Raw genomic sequence first — 18,891 nt, forward strand, 5'->3', positions numbered from 1 at the left:
ATAATCGTTTGTTAGTAACTGAAATAGAGCTGGTCAGAAAGGAAGAAACGGTAGGAGATATTGTTATATTTGTATCAAATAATCCGGGTAGTAATAGTGATGACATTACCTTCAATGAACCAGAGAACATCACCAATCATAAGGATTTCAGGTAATGGGTGATTTGTAGTAATGTTCGTATCTATACACACTCTTAAGCAGCAGAACTTACCGTAATGTTCTTACTTCCTATGTTAAATCAATAGAGCGAGCACAATCCGTTGGCAACCAGCCACTCTCCCCAATCAGAACCCCATAACGTCGTCAAAGAGTCAATATATTATGTCGACGTAGGTCTGTATAGTGAAATATAGTGGCTGACTGATCCTATAATTGATCCTTAGATCCATTGGCTATGTAATTTTTACAAAAATAAAATAGATCTCCTATATGTTTTTACCTGTCAATGTATTTTCCATTAGTGAAAAGTTTGTTTATTTTCTTTACTTCTTGTCGATTTAAAAAAAGAACACTATATTGGTTAAGTGTAAAGGTGTTCTCTTATCTATTCAGTAAATATTCAGTTGAGTGTTGGTATCAAGATGGTGTTACCCTGCAAACTGAAATAAACTCCACAGATCCTCAGAATGTTTACATGTACTGGACAAAACTACCGGCATCGGTAGAGCTCGGTGACAACGTTAAACAGCAAACCTGGGTTTATGTAACTTCCATAGACACTCAAAAAGATGCAGCCGAAGAATCTTTCACCAAGGCATTATCGCTTTTGAACAAGGATACCCAGGCTCTTTATACGAGCCATATTGCCGCCTGGGAGACACGTTGGGCTGAAGGACGAATAGTGCTGGAAGGTGATAACTACATTTCAAAGCGAATCTATGGAAGTTTTTATTATTTGCTGAGCTTCCTCCCAGCTACAGACCCTTTCATCAAAAACAACCAGTTCTATGGTCTTAGCCCTGGGGGGTTAGCTAATGGCGCTAACTGGACGGATTATCAAGGTCATGTATTCTGGGATATGGAAACTTGGATGTATCCAACGATGCTCATGTTTCATCCGGACTTAGCTAAGGAGATGTTATCCTACCGCATCTATGCCATGGAGCCAGCTTATGAAAGAGCTAAGATAACTGATCCAGTTAGCAAAGGCTTGCGATATCCTTGGGAAAGTGCTCTGACTGGAATTGAACAGACTCCAGATATCTGTGTCCCTTGCCGAGAAAATCAACAACATATCACTGGGGACATTGCTCTAGCTGCACGACAATACCTCTCCGTTACCAAGGATTTGACTTGGCTGAAAAGGGAACAAGGATTTACTTTTATTCGAGATATGGCAGAGTTCTGGGCCTCTCGTCCTGTTTATAATCCACCACGTGACTCGTATGACGTTAATGGTAGGTTCGGTCATCTTAAGCTCTCAACTTAAGTCACATGTAACTAAAATAAACTATTTTTTTTGTACCCAAATTTGATTGTAAATGTTATCATAAGGATAATGTAGCAGATAAAGATAGTAATATTTTGAGGTGACAGTGAGTTAGTTAACTAAGACATAAACAACGCTACTTTCTTGAAGCATGGTTCAGAACACTACTGCATTTATAAAAGGATACATACCATAACAAAAACTAGTAATTGACTTTGTTATACAGATTACCCCCCCCACCCCCATTACTAACTTAATATTATTTTTATATTTAATTATTTTAGGTGTTATGCCACCAGATGAACATGCCCAAAGCATCAACAATTCGGTATATACAAATGTGGGAGCTAAATTGAGTATCTATTTTGCTGAGTATGCGGCATGTTTGATGGGAAACCATAGCTACGATGTACCAGAGTATTGGCTAAATGTAGCCGATAAACTCTACCTCCCTTTTAACGCAGAGAAAAAATATCATCCAGAATTTGAAGGTTATGAAGATTGGACAGGTATATTTTGAATTGGGAAAAAATGGATATGTTTAAGAATTGAGGGATAATCGGATTTATCACATGATTTTACCCACCGTTGCACGTTTGAGAAAATCTATTTATTGTCATTCTCATCATTAAATACCAGGTAAATAGTACCCCAAATGTCCTGTAGAAACTGTTTATTAACGAGTTATTTTAAAATAGTTATATAAGTTCAAAAGTTTAGTTTCATATAGCGAAGAAAGAAACACACTTTCGTAACATGTCTAGATACTGGGAAATATTCTAATCTATAATTCCTTCAAGAGATTTTTGACCCCCGTCCTATACACCTTACAAAACAGAACAAAAGTCATCGCCATTGTTAAATTCAACTGATATGGCTTCTTCTTTCTGGTGTACATACACCCAGCCCTTAAAAGATGTCTTCGGAACATCCTATGTTATGATGAATAAGTATAAAAATACTGATTGATAGATGTAGGGACCAAAATAACAAAAATAAATTAACCTTAGATTTTGGGATGAATTAATGTTAATTAAATTGTTTTAATGGCATTTAGTAATTGAACTGGAATATACAGGTCACAATTCTATGGAATACAATTATTGCTTAATACTGAGCGACGTTTCCACTAGGCTTCTCTAGTCATTATCAAGCAATGTCAATCCGATACAAAATTTTATTACATCCCGTGAATGCTTTATAGATGAACGTGGTGTGAAGCAAGCTGATACGATCATGTTAGGATATCCCCAGATGTGGCCAGTAGATAAAGAAGTTAGACGAAATGATCTGATTCATTATGAAAAGGTGACCAATCCAATGGGACCAGCTATGACGTGGGGTATGTTCTCTATCGGTTGGTTAGAGTTAGGCGATGAACATAAAGCCCATGAATTGTTCCATAGAAGTTATTCACCTTATGTACGAGAACCGTTCAAAGTAAGTGAACTTTATTCTTGATTTTGAAGTCGGAGCAGAACAGTAAGACGTTAAACCCCATTTCATTCCATTTTCTTGATTCTGATCAAATAATCTGACAGTTATTTACATCGAGAAATAATAAATTGATCCAGTTTTCACCGTTTAGTTGATTCGCCAAGAACAAGAAGAACATGAGTAGCGGTTGGGTACCAGTCCATCGTCCAAAAATAGTCAGTTTTAAAATGTACTTTAACAAATCTAGATTTTGTAATTTTGAATTTTAACGTGGTATAATTAGTTCTTGTATCATAATTACAATATTAATGACCAGATTAAATATGTTCTTTCTTAGATTTGGACAGAAGCTCGTTCTGGAATTGGTGCTGTTAACTTTATAACCGGAATGGGAGGATTCCTTCAAGCAGTGTATTTTGGCTATGGTGGTGCCAGGATTTATACAGAACACATGGAATTCAACCCAAGGCTTCCGCCAGGAAATACAGCGCTCAAGTTTTTAGGAATGAATTATCTGAAAAATTCTCTAGACATAGAAATTTACGAGAAAAAAATGCTTATAATTTTAAGAAAAACTGCTGTCGAAAACCAGCTATTTGTCCAAATTCACAGCAGTGGTGCTGAAATTATCCTTACTGAAGGTATGGTGTGCTCATTGAATCTCATATAGTATTCTATTCTGATAATACTCCCTAAATGAAATATGCAACATGCTACACCAAATAAGTACAATTTTGATATCGTATTGAAATAATACCTTCAATAAGCTGAAAGGGATTCAGTTCAACTAAGGCCGCCTGAAAGTCAAATGGACCATTTGCTTCTAATTTCTACACTAGTGGTGGCAGAGATAATAATTGTCCTGCAAAATACGTTGTTAATAGAAAGTAATCATTTCACTAAAACAAACCTATTACTACGATCCTATTAATTAACCTTAGACCTTTCTTTGAATTTGAATTTAACTAGAATTTTTTAACTAAATGTTTTCTAGAATTATATAAGTTTTAATCCAAATGAGTGAGTGCGATGCACCCCTACACACTCTTAATTAACCAGATGTATTATTTTATGATTGAATTTTTTCAGGTAAAGAGGTGGTCTTAGTACGACAAGCAATCTCATTAAGATCTAGATCTTTAAGTGACTGTTTATTACCTAAAGATGAAATTCTAAAAGGTAATAAAATGAACCAATAGTTGCAGCGGTTAAGCAAAACAATCTCATAAAAACAAAACTTTATTTGATACCTTGATCTTCCAAATTGAATGATTATGTCTTGTGTTGTTTGTTTTAAAAAAAAGTATCTTTATTCCGGATATCTGAATGGAATGGAACAGGCTTAGCTAACTTAAAATCTTTCATTTAGTAAATAACTACACCAATCTTTTTGTCCTTCCAATTATTTTAGACGAAAATTGTCCTAGAATTATGTCGAAGTCAACATGGGGAGGAGAACCAGCATGTAACACCGAAAAAACAGAAGATATGGTTAATAATATAATAATCAAACATACTGGTTCTAATTCGTGTAGTGATTTTACAACTTGTTCTTATATCGTTAAAGATATACAAGTAGGTTCTGCTTTTCATATTTTCTTTAATTAATTAATACTTTCACCTGGTATCTGAATTTCTCGGGTGCCATTAGTAGCGTGAGCTGTAAAGAACTTTTAAGATTTTTCAAGCTCGGTTCTCACTTGTCAGGGATGGCACCTGTGAGGCTAACATAAACAGGATGATACAATAAAAGCGGTCCAACTGTGTACATATAACAGTTTTATTACATTACTAGAAGAATGCCCGGCTTCGCTCAGGGGTCATAACCCCTAAACCGGAAGTGGTAGACTAACGCCACCTGGCCTGTGTTACTCCCCGGTCCGAGCTACTCCTATACCCCAAATTTCAGACTCGGGGCAGACCTAGTGTAGCCGCCAACCCCGAACAGACAGACAAACAGACAGACAAACTTCAAAAATATTAGTATAGATAGCGAGGTGATAAATCAGATTTTAAAGCCTAGATATTCCTACACAGTATTTCAGATTTTTTTAACTTAGAATAGGTTAGCTGAAGGATATCCTAAAAATTGTTAATTTGTTTTATACTTGATTAACATGCATAACATATTTGATTAAAATGGAAAGATGTAGATATTTTTTATTTTTATTTTATATAGGCTAGGGAGATGAAGAATGGCAGTAGTGATATATCATATAATTTCTTACTGGGAGATGATAAAAGAATATATGATGGTAGAGGTTGGGGTGTTATACCTGGTCTAGGAGGAGAACGATCACCAAGAACTTTAGGTAAAGCAATTTATTTGTAAAAATAAATTGTCCAGGCTGCATTTATTTTGGCCATTTATTTTAAATTTCAATACATTTTTTAAACTTCGACCCAAAACAGGTGCCTTGATTTATTATGTTCTTCTAGTCATATTATAAATGGCAGTTTAATTACTTACTTCTATGCCTTTAAAATCTTAATATACGCCAATGTTATATTATTTAACTAAAGGTATAATAATAATAGGTGACTATGGTTATTTACTCAGCTATTGGTATAATAGGTGACTATAGTTGTAAACCTATGTTATTTATTCAGCTATTGGTATAATAGATGACTAAAGTTGTAAACTTATATTATTTACTTAGCTATTGGTATAATAGGTGACTATAGTTGTAAACCTATAAGCTGGAACACTCTCTATAAAGTAAAACGTCTAATCAGATGTGGTATTGAAACGTAAGTTATTCTTTTTCCATTTATGAAATATATGGATGATATTGTAAATGTTATTCAAAATACAAAATGCTGCTCAAATTAAAGCTGTTAACTTTGAAGGGAATGGAAGATTACTGACCCTGGGGCTATACTATATACCGGAAAACACCGGAAAACAACCGGTTGTTTTCCGGTGTTTTCCGGTATATAGTATTGTCGCTGACCCTGTAGTCATAAGTTTGCATGGTCTTCGTTGACGCAGTTATGGTCGGTTTATTTGAAAATGGTTTCGGAAACCTCTTAATAGCACATACAAGTTTCATTATAAAAAACTTTTACTTAGAAGATTTGTGCCAGAGTTCAAAATGTATCTACAGGATAAAGGTGGTTTAAGTATGCAATTCAAACGCTATAATGTGAAGAAATAACTGGGTTACCTTGTCTGGATGTTCAACTTGGAAATAGTCGCTAGATTAAGGAATCAAGGAATTCCATTGTCTGATTTTATGAATGACTTGATAATCGAGAAGATAACTATCACCAAGGTCGGATCTAGATGTTAAGGCCACCTTCAGATTTCATCAAGATCACGAGATGTAAAGAGGATCAGGGCACGTGATTGCTGCCGAGGGTTGTGGATTAGGGATAAGGTAAATGTTAGGATTAACACTAGTCCTGTTTGCATCTTGTGACCTTGACGAAATCTGCAGGTGATCCTAATATTGAGATCTAACCGCAAGCAAGGTTACCCGGGCACTTGTCGAGAAGAATTTGGAGAATTAGCGTCATATCTCTATGGAAACTGAAAATGCATGAAAGTTGATCGTTGTACGCAAAAGTCGAAATAAATCGTCATTATGGTCATTCCACCAATGAGCTCTTCGTTTTGTTGTTTTTAACCGGGATAGAAGGTTGGTCGACGTATGCACAAAAGTTGATTGTTGTACTAAAAGTCGAATTAAATCGCATTTCACCCATGGCCCCCCCCCCCCCGCGTTTTGTCGTTCTTATCCAGGATAGAAGGGGATTTCGCGAACTTAAGTTAGTGTTGTGTTCTAGCGGACCAGTAGTGAATATTTTAACGAAAAAAATAATGTTGTACGCGGAAGTCGAATTAACGCATCTCTCAGGGGCGGGGTAAAGGGGGTGTTCTTAAGGGAGGAAGGAAGGGTCGGGGGTCTTCTTAAGCAGTGTTTTTGGCGACATCTAAAGCTGGTCGACTTATGCAAGAAAGTTGCTTATTGTGCGCAAACGTTGAATTAATTTCGACGTTTTGTCGCAACGCCCCTCCCCTCCCCCATGGGAAGGGGACGCGTAAATTACGAATCAAGGTTCAGAGTATCGAGCACCGCATAGAATAGTGGAAATTTTGTACGAGATTTTCGAAACAACCTGAACCTAGCTCCCTTACTACACAGAATTAGCTTTTTTTATTCTCTGAAAATTTGTGGGTCGACTCTTTTAATTTCGTTGACGTTTGTTATAAGAATGTCTGATTTGTGTTTGTTTTGTTTAATTAGCAAAAAGATAAGTGCAGGATATATAATTAGTGTGGAGAAAAACACGCCACCGTTGTACAACCAGATAATGGAATGGAAAAATCAGGTAATTCTCTTGCTTGATTTTGTATATAATATCAGGAATTTAATTCATTAATGCATGTTAAAGGCACTGGTCAACACTACAGGTCAGTAAAGTCAGAACAGTAATAATTTGTGGCATATTCTTGGTGTGATATCTGATCTTTCAAAAAAACAAAAAAACAACAACAATTGACCAATGATTATTTTTGAGTACAAAAGTGGTCAGTGAATCTGGATATACAATTGATCTTCATAAAACAGTAAGCTTTGACATAATTTTTCGACGTTGATGTTGGCTTTTATCCATTTTGTCTTTTAGTCTTTAATTGAATATTCTCAAGCATGTGATGAAACGATGCCTGATCTTCAAGGAGATATTAAAGATACCAGTTCGACAGAAACCGTTTTTAAATCCAACAGGTAATTTCCATACCGTGTAGCCCAACTACGGCTGATTTTTACATTCCATTGCAATGTTACCCACTTTTTTTTCAAATCTGATGATAGGAATCAATTGTGTTTAGTCTATATCAGTATATATCAACCAATAAAACGTTAAATTATTATATCGTTAAACCAACTACACTTACTTTTAGTTTGGCTTCTTTCCATAATTCTTCACAAAACAGACAATGTGATTAGTCAGCATATTCACGTGGTCTGGACTGCCGCTTTAAAGAAAATTTGTCGGATGTCAATGAAGAACAACGTCTGAAAACAAATGAAGTATAAAATGACACCAGATTGGAAAACTCCATGGGGTGTATTCTGAAAATTACCATCTCTTAGTCTCAGAATGGACGAAATGTCGGGTTTACGTCTACAAGTGATTTATATTTTTGTAGTTTACCAATGAAAGATGGGGAGATAGATTATCGTTATATGGCATCAGTTGGTAATGGACACATAGCTACTGTAGCTTTAAGTCCTACAGTGTACATGAATGGACTTTACAACGGAGAAATGGGTAGGATTTTTGAAAATTTTGCCATCTTAAAAATTATATATATATATAAGATTTATTTCTAAAAGACAGCAGGAATTTCAACATGACAACTTTTAGAATTTGTATTTAAAATCATATTATCTCGGAAGTAGATCAACGAAATACTCCATCCATTATCCCAAACTGAACCACAGTAAAGTTTAGTCAATTGTTATTATCACTTGAAGTTTCGACAACCGGGGGCTTCTATAATTAAGGAAGGGGTATGCTAATGAACATTCGCTGTTATGTCAGATTTGATGATGTGTAAGACTATACGTCCATAACATTCTTCCCCCAAACTAGAGATGCGTAGACGTAATTGGGACATAGTGTGCTAAAATGTACCATTCTGTTTTGTGTCAATGTTAGGAGTTATTATGAAAAAGACAACGCGGGGGAGTTTTGGCAACAGTCTACATAGTCAAATCAGGCCAAAAATAGTCAACACGATTGGTCTACTATCACGCCCTTCGGAACCAAATTCATAGGGTGGCGGGTTGGCGAGGGGCTGCTGTCAGTGTAGCGAAGCCAAAATGGGGTCACGGAGACCATCCCCACCCCTCTTCCGAAGGTGCCAGATATAATTATTATGCATACTTTCTCACGTGGATTTACACAGTGAATTAAATCACAAATTTGGTTTCCAGGTTATACACATCGAGCAAGAATACCATCTTTAGTTTCGTACCATATAAAAGTGAACGATGAAGACATCACCAGATCCTATTCTCTTGATGTTCAAAAAGGTGAGGGAATATGACTTAGGTAATTTCATGCCTGTAGCCTATAGTTTTCTACGATTAGCCATATTGATATGGGGGTAGATTAATTTTTACCGCGGTAAATCGTTGTTTATGAATCCTATAATTAATTTGTAATGTCTATTATGGGTCTACCCAAAACTAATTACCGACAGTCTCTAGTATATGTACACCATAACCAACTCTAAAACCTTTTCGACTTAAACTAAATCATGAATGATAATGTTCAAAACCACATCTCTGATTTTTCACAAATTTATCGTCCATTGCTTCGAGGCCCGCCCTTTACTAAGGACCCAAAACTTTATTCCTTTGTAGAATGCCCCGAATATCAAGTGCTGCAGTTGCTTAAAACCCATCAATTCAATATAGGCTTATAACAGATACTTTTCATTGAATTCTTATAAGGTTTGAATTGTAATATTTCAGCTGTATTTGTTGAAATGATTGACACACCAACACTGACTATAGAGTATCGTGTCTATGCACATCAATATTATGTACGCCTCCTGGTGGCAGAAATTATCGTGACCAGAAAACTGCAACAGGCCGAAGAAGCCACAGTTTTTCTAACAAGCAGAGTTACTGGTTTTGAAAGCGAAGACATTGAGTTTAATGAATCAATACCAATAACAGAAAAACATGTGTAAGTGACACCCAACACATACATTTAACGGTAGACTAAATATTTTGGCTGTTTTACATTTGTACTTTTCCGAAAATATATTTCTCACGGCTTAATCCACGCTAATATGTACTCAGATTGGTTATTTAACATTTGATTAAGAACACAAAATCAAAATACCAACATTAGATAGTCTCCCGGCTTGGATCCAGTCGAATTTAAAATAGACCCATCAATATAGTTCATGGCAAATAAAGATGGCGATCACATGGAGCAGCATAAATCGATGGAATTTTTAATTCGTCACATCTTTGTAAATACAGAAAAGGAATTGAACCATTTTGAGTCTGACATTCCAATTAGAGATCTAGTTTTCAAAATATTTTAGTTAGCATGGGATTTTATAGAGTCTTTAAGAAAATGATCTCAGATCGAGTTTGAAGTGGTTCATATATATTGGTGGAATATGTACGCCATAGTATATATAAATGTTTATCAATTGGTTAAAAGCCTTCGACCAAGCAACATCATTATACACAATGTTCAGTGGACGAATGTGGCTAAATAGAGCACTGTCTCACATATAATTTCAGATGTGGTAATTGGAATTGCAAACGGAGATATGGGAGAACCAAGATTTCAGAATCCGGTAAAGTTGACCGGAAAGATGTGTATGTTTTATGGAACGAACTGCCAACAATCTTGACCTTGACTGCTAACAAGATGTCAGATAGATGGATATCTCTGGTGGCTATTGATCCTGCCAAGGAACGATGCGAGCTTGATTTCTCAGCAGGACAGCGTGATGTTGTAGCTGATACTAATCTAGTTTATCTAAGACACCTTGATGCCTGGAGTAAAAAATGGGACAATGGAAGAATTGAAATCAAAGACAATTTACAATTTTCTAAACTGGTTTATGGTAGTTTATACTATATCTTAATCTCGTTGCCATCAGATTCGACATATTTACCAACTAACCAGTTCTTTGGACTTAGTCCTGGCGGTCTTGCTAATGGTGCCAATTTCACAGACTACCAGGGTCATGTTTTTTGGGATATGGAAACTTGGATGTACCCTGGAATTCTCATGCTCCATCCCGAGTTAGCCAAGGCAATGTTATCATATCGGTTATTCAGTATGCCTGCTGCCCGGGAGAGAGCTGTAGCAGGGGGTTATGACGGAATACGATATCCCTGGGAAGGGGGTTCTACTGGGGCAGAGGTGACTCCCGATATTTGCATACCTTGTCGAGAAAACCAACAGCATATCACGGGAGATATAGCATTCGCTGCAAGACAATATGTCTCTGCTACTAGAGATCTCCAGTGGCTACAAACTGAAATGGGATATGAATTTATTCGAGAAATGGCAGCGTTTTGGGTATCAAGAGCTGAAGAAGATTGGAATAATGATACAATGATGTATAATATCAATGGTAAGGAAATAATATAGGTATTTAAATGTTATTGATAGTTAAATTTATATTGAATAGTAATTGGAATGGGGTTTAACTCCTACCTTTCTGCACAAACCGGGATAAAGAAGGCGAACATACGCCATACATTGTACTATTAGGGAAGTTTGAACAGGACAGTGATTGAATTTCGGGGGTTCTTTTACGTACACGCCAATATGACACGAGACCTCGGGTGTTCGTACGATCCGAACAACTAGGCGATTTTCCTTGCCAGGCCTGCATCACTGACAAGGGGAAACCACAATGAAAAACCCGAGTGAATTGAACCTAGGACTTCTTGGTTAGTTGGTCAGCGCCTTACACACTGAGCCACCGGGGCTATCTTATAATAATGGTTCAAACAAACCCTTCAACAAGAGGTACGTCTAGATTAATATATGACTTAAAAATAATAACCAATGGTGAATGATGGATTACTGATTTAGAAATGGATGTAAATTGAATAGGGTATCTAACACCAGTTCATAATCCTAGGTTCTCGAAGAATAAGATTTTCCAAACTATTTTTTTATACTTAGAATTTTTTTGGTAATCTCAAGGTGTTATGCCACCAGATGAATACCAGATCAGCATCAACAATTCAGTATACACCAATATTGGTGCCAAATTAAGTATCATGTTTGCTGAATATGCTGCCTGTTTAGCTGGTACTGCAGAAGATAACGCTATGATAGAAAAATGGCGCCATGTTGCTGAAAATATTTACGTACCCTTCAGTGAATTTAAGAGATATCATCCAGAATTTGAAGGTTTCGAAGATGTGACAGGTAATATTGTTTTTGTTTTTAAATACTTATTTAAGATGGGAATGTTCAAATTACAACCACATACAAACATTAAAAAAATGCAAAATCAACCCAAATCAGAGATGGGGTTAACATCCATCCGACACAATCTAGGTAATTTGTAGACTAACGTATTGTAAAATTATCTTACAATAAATCTCTTGCGCGAAGAGGTCCTTAGCAGTGACGCAATTCTAGACCTATCCACGTTAGACCAACCCAACTCCCCAATTAAGACAATTTGCCAGTTCAGTGTATGGCTTTAATAAGCCGTAAGACAAATTGTCCCCCTTGTAACTTATTCAACATGAAGTACTAATTTAATTTTAATAGGGGATAGAAAAATAATAAAGCAGGCTGACGCCATATTGACCGGTTTCCCGCAGATGTGGTCCATGCCAGAAGATGTTCGAAGGAATGATTTAGAATTATATGAAAAGATTACCGATCATGGTGGACCAGCTATGACGTGGGGAATGTTTTCTATTGGTTGGTTAGAACTTGGTGATAAGAACAAAGCGCGAGAGTTCTTCCATAAGAGTTACTCCCCTTATGTAAGGGAACCCTTTAAGGTAATACAACAAGCCTTTTTTTCATAACACAAATTATGTATGTACTAAATAACCATAAAATTAATGACAATTAAAAAATAATTTAGCATACCTTAGATATGTAAATTTTACTATGAAAGGAACCGAGTGGAACAGTGCGATTCCTACTAGAATCAATCAAATGAAATTTCTCTTCATTGAATCAAACGATACTTGACTCTTCGAACTGATATTTAATTTTGAGAAGTTTGGACGTCATTCTCTCACCAGTAAGCCACGTTTTAATCTGTTCGTTGCAATCCAACATGACCTCTTACGTAGCGTTGGCATTCGAAATGAACACCATGACGATAATAAATAAAAGAGCAGTTTTAAGAACAATATACCACCTAATTGAAGACGATTCAGTTTGGTTAGAGATAACAATATCATAGTTCGAATTATGCTTTGGTCGATCTAGAGTTTTTTTTAATTGATCTACTTATATGTTCTATTGGATTGTCAGTGGTTCGATATATTTGTTTTACTTGATCTAATTATATTCCCTATGATTTGATTGCCAATTGTTCGTTTTAGTGTTTTTTTTCTCGATATATCCGTGTTTCATTCGATTGATGTCAGTGGATAGCAGGCTTAAATCTTCTCGTTCTTGCATAGGTATGGACAGAGGCTCAGTCTGGAATTGGAGCGGTTAACTTTATTACTGGAATGGGTGGGTTCCTTCAGACTGTCCTGTTTGGTTATGGTGGAGTACGTCTGCGCGTAGAAAAGTTAGAATTCGATCCGGAAATAATTCCTGGTACATCTGGAATGCGATTAGTTGGATTGGATTATCTTGGTAACTCACTGAATATTGACGTATATGAAGAAGTTATTAAAATTGTAAAAACAAAAGCGTCAGAACATACTATCGACTTGGTGACATCTGATAGTAAAATCAAGTTTATTCTACATAGTGGTAAGATATTTTTATTGAACAACGTTTAATAAATACTTTCGTCAGCTGTCGTCAAATTACAAACCTGTAGATAAACAGGAGTTTTAGCGTCAACTAATTAATACGATTTATGCAGGCGAACTTGCTTATTGTCACATAAAACAGTGATTTGAAAAAATGACATACATGTGATGTGTCTTATGGTCTACAGCGCCTGTGTAAAGCATAGCTCACAACCCGCCGCACGTGTTTTGGCACGCTCGGGTCGTAGGGTTTGGTAGCGCGCAGAAAAGCCGCAAGAAACCGAGTGAAAATTTTGTATGTGTAGGACCAAAAGTCTCTACGGCTAGTCTGCGATCTCCTGCGGTGCCGAATACACGCAAGTTCACTCAAATTTACCAAGTAGCCTGCTCGTAGTAGCACGTACGACGGGTTGTGAGTTGGGCTTGAGACTAATCGGTCTCTTAGACATCCAGCTACAGATCAAGGACAAGTTTCAGATGATGGAGTACATGAAGTTAATTGAGTATATTGAAATATTGAGTCCAATAGCTAAGGGCAATAGTTGGAGAATCTAGTTCGAATTCAAATGTACACAAATTGTCAAGCATAAAGTGTCAACGAAATTAAAGAAGTTTGAATTCAAAATCAAAGGGATAATTTGATGAACAAAAAAAGTCACCAAACAAGTTTAATTATCGGATTTACTTTCACTTCAATTGCAAGAGTAGATGGAATGTTGAAATGGCGGGCGTGTAAGAACTTTGATGTTGGAATCTTGGTTATTTTTCTGCCCTTTAGAGTGATGGGTTGTTTTATCTATTTTCAGACATAGAATATAAGATTAAACGTCAAGCATTTACTATTCAGGCTCTAACTGTTACAGAATGTCCACTCCCAGAAGGTCGTAAACTATATATTTTCTTTCGTTCTATTTTCTTTTCCAAATTGTGTATATATAATTTGTAACGCGGATCAATAGATTTACTCGTGTTCAATGTATTAATTAAACATCTTACACAGTCCATAATTGTTAATAAACTGTGTTGGTATTTTGTATTTAGGAAATTCGTGTCCTAATGTTATACCTAGATCTTCATGGTTGACTAGTAAAATGGAAGTTATTAGACAATCTATGGAGTCAGTAACGGAAGTGGTCATAGATCAGACCAATGATGTTTCATGTACAAATTATAAGAACTGTATACAGCAACTACAAATAATGAAGGTTAGATATATTATTTTTTATCACCCAATAATACATTCTACAGGAGATATCGCTTTACATGAATTTGATTGGTCAATCAAATAGGAACTACTTTTTTTTATTTTCAAAGAACAGTTCATTGTTTATTAAAAGTAACTTCTTTCTTATTAAAAAGGAACTATTTTTATTTAATTGGCCTTGATGGAAACACTGGATCAATGAAAAGGAATTTGCAATGGTTGAATTGCTGTCAAAAATGATGTATCACCACGTAATGTAATCAAGTTCAGTAAAAATGAAATGAAATGAAATGGGGTTTAACGTCCTACTGTTCTGCTCCTAACCTGGGCTAATGAAGACGGGAAGTTCAGTAAAAGTGAAATCTATCATTTTTCATTATCTTTATTGAACTATTATAGCAAGAACAATCAATTCTTTATCTAAATCTTACATATATGTATTTTTAAGCTCAAATTTGCACATCAATCAGAGATATGAATGCAATATCCCCACCTACGATTTCTGCATTACTTTTTTTACCTATCGAGTTTGAAATGACTGATATTTATAATTCTAGAAAACCTCGCAACTAAAGGGAGAAATTGATATTTCGTATAATTTCCTGGTGGATATGTCTGGAAACGTATATGAAGGAACTGGATGGGAATACACCACAAGTAAAATGACGTCACGATTGGGTATGTAATTGATATCAGACAAAATAAACAAAGCAGAAATAATATTACATCGTTCATGATGATCAGTTGGAGAAACCGTTTGTATTAAATTAATTTAAATAACTTCTTTTGGTGAACCTAAACGTTCCCCATTAAATGTACAAAGTTACTGTCATTGCATCTTTATGTTCACGCGCCTAGAGTTTCATTCACTTAAACCATGTGAATTTTAGAGTTTGTTTTTTTATTTTTAATTTTGTACTTTTTTCTTAGTTATTGGTGTATTAATTTTGTACTTTTTTCTTAGTTATTGGTGTATTAGGTGACTACACATGCACAGATGTCAAATTAAGATCTGTTGCAGCTATTAAAAACCTGATTAAATGTGGCGTAGAAATGTAAGTACTCGTTAGTCACCAGCAATCATCTGAAATTCATACAACTAGACTGACCCCGATAGAATATCCCGGGTTCGATAGCTGGCATGAGCCAACCGGGATAATGAAAATGGAGGGCCAAGCAAAGCCCAGCTTAAACGGAGCGGGGCCCCTCCGCTACGTAAAGATTATTTTATATCCTCCCTTCGAATGGCATACATGGCCATTTGAATGACACATGCATAACACACAATTATTAAACGGTCTGCAATACCAGAAGAAATTACATATCTGATCAAGTAGGAAATCTTTTCAGTTTATAATTGCATATAGGCGCAGAAATGACATATAATGGCGAGGAAATGACATATAATGACGCGGAAGTGTTATAACAAGTTATATCACCCGATTGCTGAGCTGTTACAGCGTTCAGAGATTTGTATCTTGGTTTACGACTACTGGTTTACGACTATCAGCCATGTCTGCCGTATATTGTAGTGTACGTGACTGGTGAGGGCCTATTAAAAGCTGTCCATAATTAGCATACGTGTCTTCGTCAATGGCTGGTGATAGTGGAATGTTACTACTAATAAATGGAAAGTTGATAATTGGAAAGTCAGTCATCACGTTTATCGTACAATTTAACGCTCAGTTTATATGGCAATTGTCAAAATCTAGAAGCAGGTCAAAGTGGGAAGCGTAATGGTCACTGTCAGTATACCCACAACTTGCTGATATATTTCCCTTCTAAATTCAACAACGTAGAATTCCAATATCTGAATTATCTTGTTGACGGTGTATTTGTTTTTGGAATTACTATGGTTCTTAGAAAAATATGCGGAATTGTAATTAACAACTATATATTTATATCTATTATCTTACCGCACATCGCAAAAATAACCAAAGGAATTTTAAAAAAATTACAATGGTTGTCTCAAATTGACGGAAGTATATTGTGTTAACGAGACATTAAATCCAACTCCACATACATTAACACGACTCATGTGAACACCGAACAATATTGATGGATACATAAAAAAGTAACAGATGTCGTGTACGAGACAGGGAGTGCTTCCTGTTTCTAGATCTCGATCTCATAATTTGAGGAATTCATGTGCTTAATATAACTAACAATTGGATAACATGTGCAGAAAACGTAGAATATTCAACGAATGGGCAAAATGTTTTCAAAATCTTTCGTTTGCATTTTGTTTTCTTTCAAATTTTCTCGCAGGGCGAAGATATCAAAAAGCTATGCATTAGTGAGTGGAAGACAGACTAGAAAACCTGATTGTTTAACAACAACTTGTATGGGAGATAGTCTTCTTTGTACCATCATGAAGTGGAAATACTGGGTAATTAATAAATTGTATATAATCAAGATCTAAATAATCTCGGATAATATTAAATATGTTGTGGGATTACACAGATCACTTACACATAACGTTCAAGCAAAATAATATGCCAAAGCTTCATTCGCTTGTTTGCCCTTTATGCCGCACATACATTTACATATGTGATCAGTTTTACGTAATACTGCATACTGACAGAGAGCAGTGTTTAAAACAATGATTCTCATGCCGTATACACACATGTACAATCAACACACCATTTTAATTGACAATTAGGTAAAACTCGCCGCCTTGATCAGTTAAATCTGTTTTGAAATGTTACGAATGCCATTAATAATAGTCAATAGGAATAGGAATCGAAATTCTATACTTACCAATCTTATATTTCAGAATAATACGCAGTATCATGGGACATTCGTTAAACCCAATTGTAATGGACCATGTGTCTACCCGGCTAAAGCCGAATTGAACAAAAACTCTATTTACCACGACATAAGTACAGAGCCTACAGTATTCCAGACTAATAAGTGAGTTTTGTTTTGTTTTTTTTATAAACCTCTCTATATCCATATTCCTGAAGCAATGGTCCGAGAAATCCCTCTCTGGCCATTGCTGGATTAGCTTCTGATACTTGCGCTTTTGAGGGAGTGTGTCTATTCTTCCCGTTCAATCAAATCTATCCAAAAGCACAGCAAAATGACAGCCCTTAGGGGTCTTCCCTAAAACTTTGGACAGCGATTTAAGGTATTAAAAACGGTGAAAGTGTTGTTCGTCTCAAAACAATATTGTTTACATTATATCCACAGAGCAAAAATCGTGTTGACAGTTGATAGCCTTGTTTGTCACACAATTAGTTTCTCTGCAATATTCTGCTGTGCACTGGTTAATTGGGCATAATAAAATCGTGTGTCATGACGTAACGTTATGTGAAAATATTTGGTCCAATTTGGAGCTATGTTTAGTATTGTTACGCAGTAAGCGATTGGTTGTTAATCGGACTATTGAGCAGTCATAATTTAGAACAAGAATTTGCTTTGTTTACAGCAGTGAGTAGTGGGATTAGCTCTAATCAAACGAAACAATGCGAGGAGTATGATCTATATCTTACCACATACGCAACACTCACATTACATTATCAATCATAATAAAGGTTGAAATACCAGTATGAAATTGGTTCAAATGTGTTCATGTTCCATGTTAATTTATGGTTGGTTTTATATACTTCGTGATTCGTTTTACTGAATGGGGGGTTTGATGGCCGAATGGTTAGCGCGTTCGCGCTGTATCACAAGGCCTGTCATTGAGTCAACTGGCGTGGTTTCGATTCCCCGGTTGTACGTGACAAGGAGTAGCATCGCCTGTCCAGCCACGCGGGTTTGTCCCGTTTCCCCCCACTGTTATACATCGTGGCTCTACAAATAACGACGGATCGACTGACATACGTAACGATAATATATTTGAGTATATAATCAAATACTAATAACGTATTCATTGTATTTGCATATTTATTCTAATTTGTGTATAATATATAAATCAATAGTATAGTTAGTATACATAAATATATAAACATAGAATATCATGTATATTTTGAGAAGAAAATAAAATATGTTTAAATTGAATGAAAGCTTATGTCGCTACGACTGAATTTATCCAGGACTGGACGCAATCATGAGAAACCAGTTGATCACAGTCGTAAGCGCTCTTATGTCGCCCGGAGTCAGTTGAAGAATCGGAGCCACAACTGACCACATGACTGACACGTGATGACCTTCAAAATGGCCTCATTCCATGGTTGTTACCGCCCCCTGGGTACCACGTGACTAAATAACTGAATCCTGTTGGCTACGTGCCAGTCGTAGGTGCGCTTATGTCGCTTGCGACTAGATACAACTAGTTGTCTCCAGTCGTAGGAGTAGAACATGTGCGACTCGGAGAAACTGGAGACAACTGGACGGCGACTGGTTTGCGTCCG

The 18,891-nt window shown here is 36.1% G+C and overlaps 1 protein-coding gene and 2 long non-coding RNA genes across 3 annotated transcripts; all 3 read left to right on the plus strand.

Moving 5' to 3' along the window:
• Positions 1-1,742: 1,742 nt before the first annotated feature.
• Positions 1,743-3,497, plus strand: LOC126821679 (uncharacterized). The gene is made up of 3 exons (XR_007680442.1): positions 1,743-1,938; positions 2,634-2,869; positions 3,204-3,497. It is a non-coding gene; the product is annotated as an uncharacterized LOC126821679 (long non-coding RNA).
• A 6,779-nt stretch (positions 3,498-10,276) lies between these two features.
• Positions 10,277-13,356, plus strand: LOC126821531 (protein-glucosylgalactosylhydroxylysine glucosidase-like). Its single transcript, XM_050549977.1, has 4 exons — positions 10,277-10,991; positions 11,573-11,800; positions 12,152-12,390; positions 13,027-13,356. The coding sequence occupies exons 1-4, from the start codon at positions 10,277-10,279 to the stop codon at positions 13,354-13,356; spliced, it is 1,512 nt and encodes a 503-aa protein (XP_050405934.1).
• A 1,733-nt stretch (positions 13,357-15,089) lies between these two features.
• On the plus strand, positions 15,090-16,922 carry LOC126821877 (uncharacterized). Its single transcript, XR_007680521.1, has 3 exons — positions 15,090-15,211; positions 15,498-15,588; positions 16,802-16,922. It is a non-coding gene; the product is annotated as an uncharacterized LOC126821877 (long non-coding RNA).
• Positions 16,923-18,891: the final 1,969 nt, after the last annotated feature.

Source organism: Patella vulgata, chromosome 5, assembly GCF_932274485.2.
Source record: "Patella vulgata chromosome 5, xgPatVulg1.2, whole genome shotgun sequence".
Classification (NCBI taxonomy): Eukaryota; Metazoa; Mollusca; class Gastropoda; family Patellidae; genus Patella; species Patella vulgata.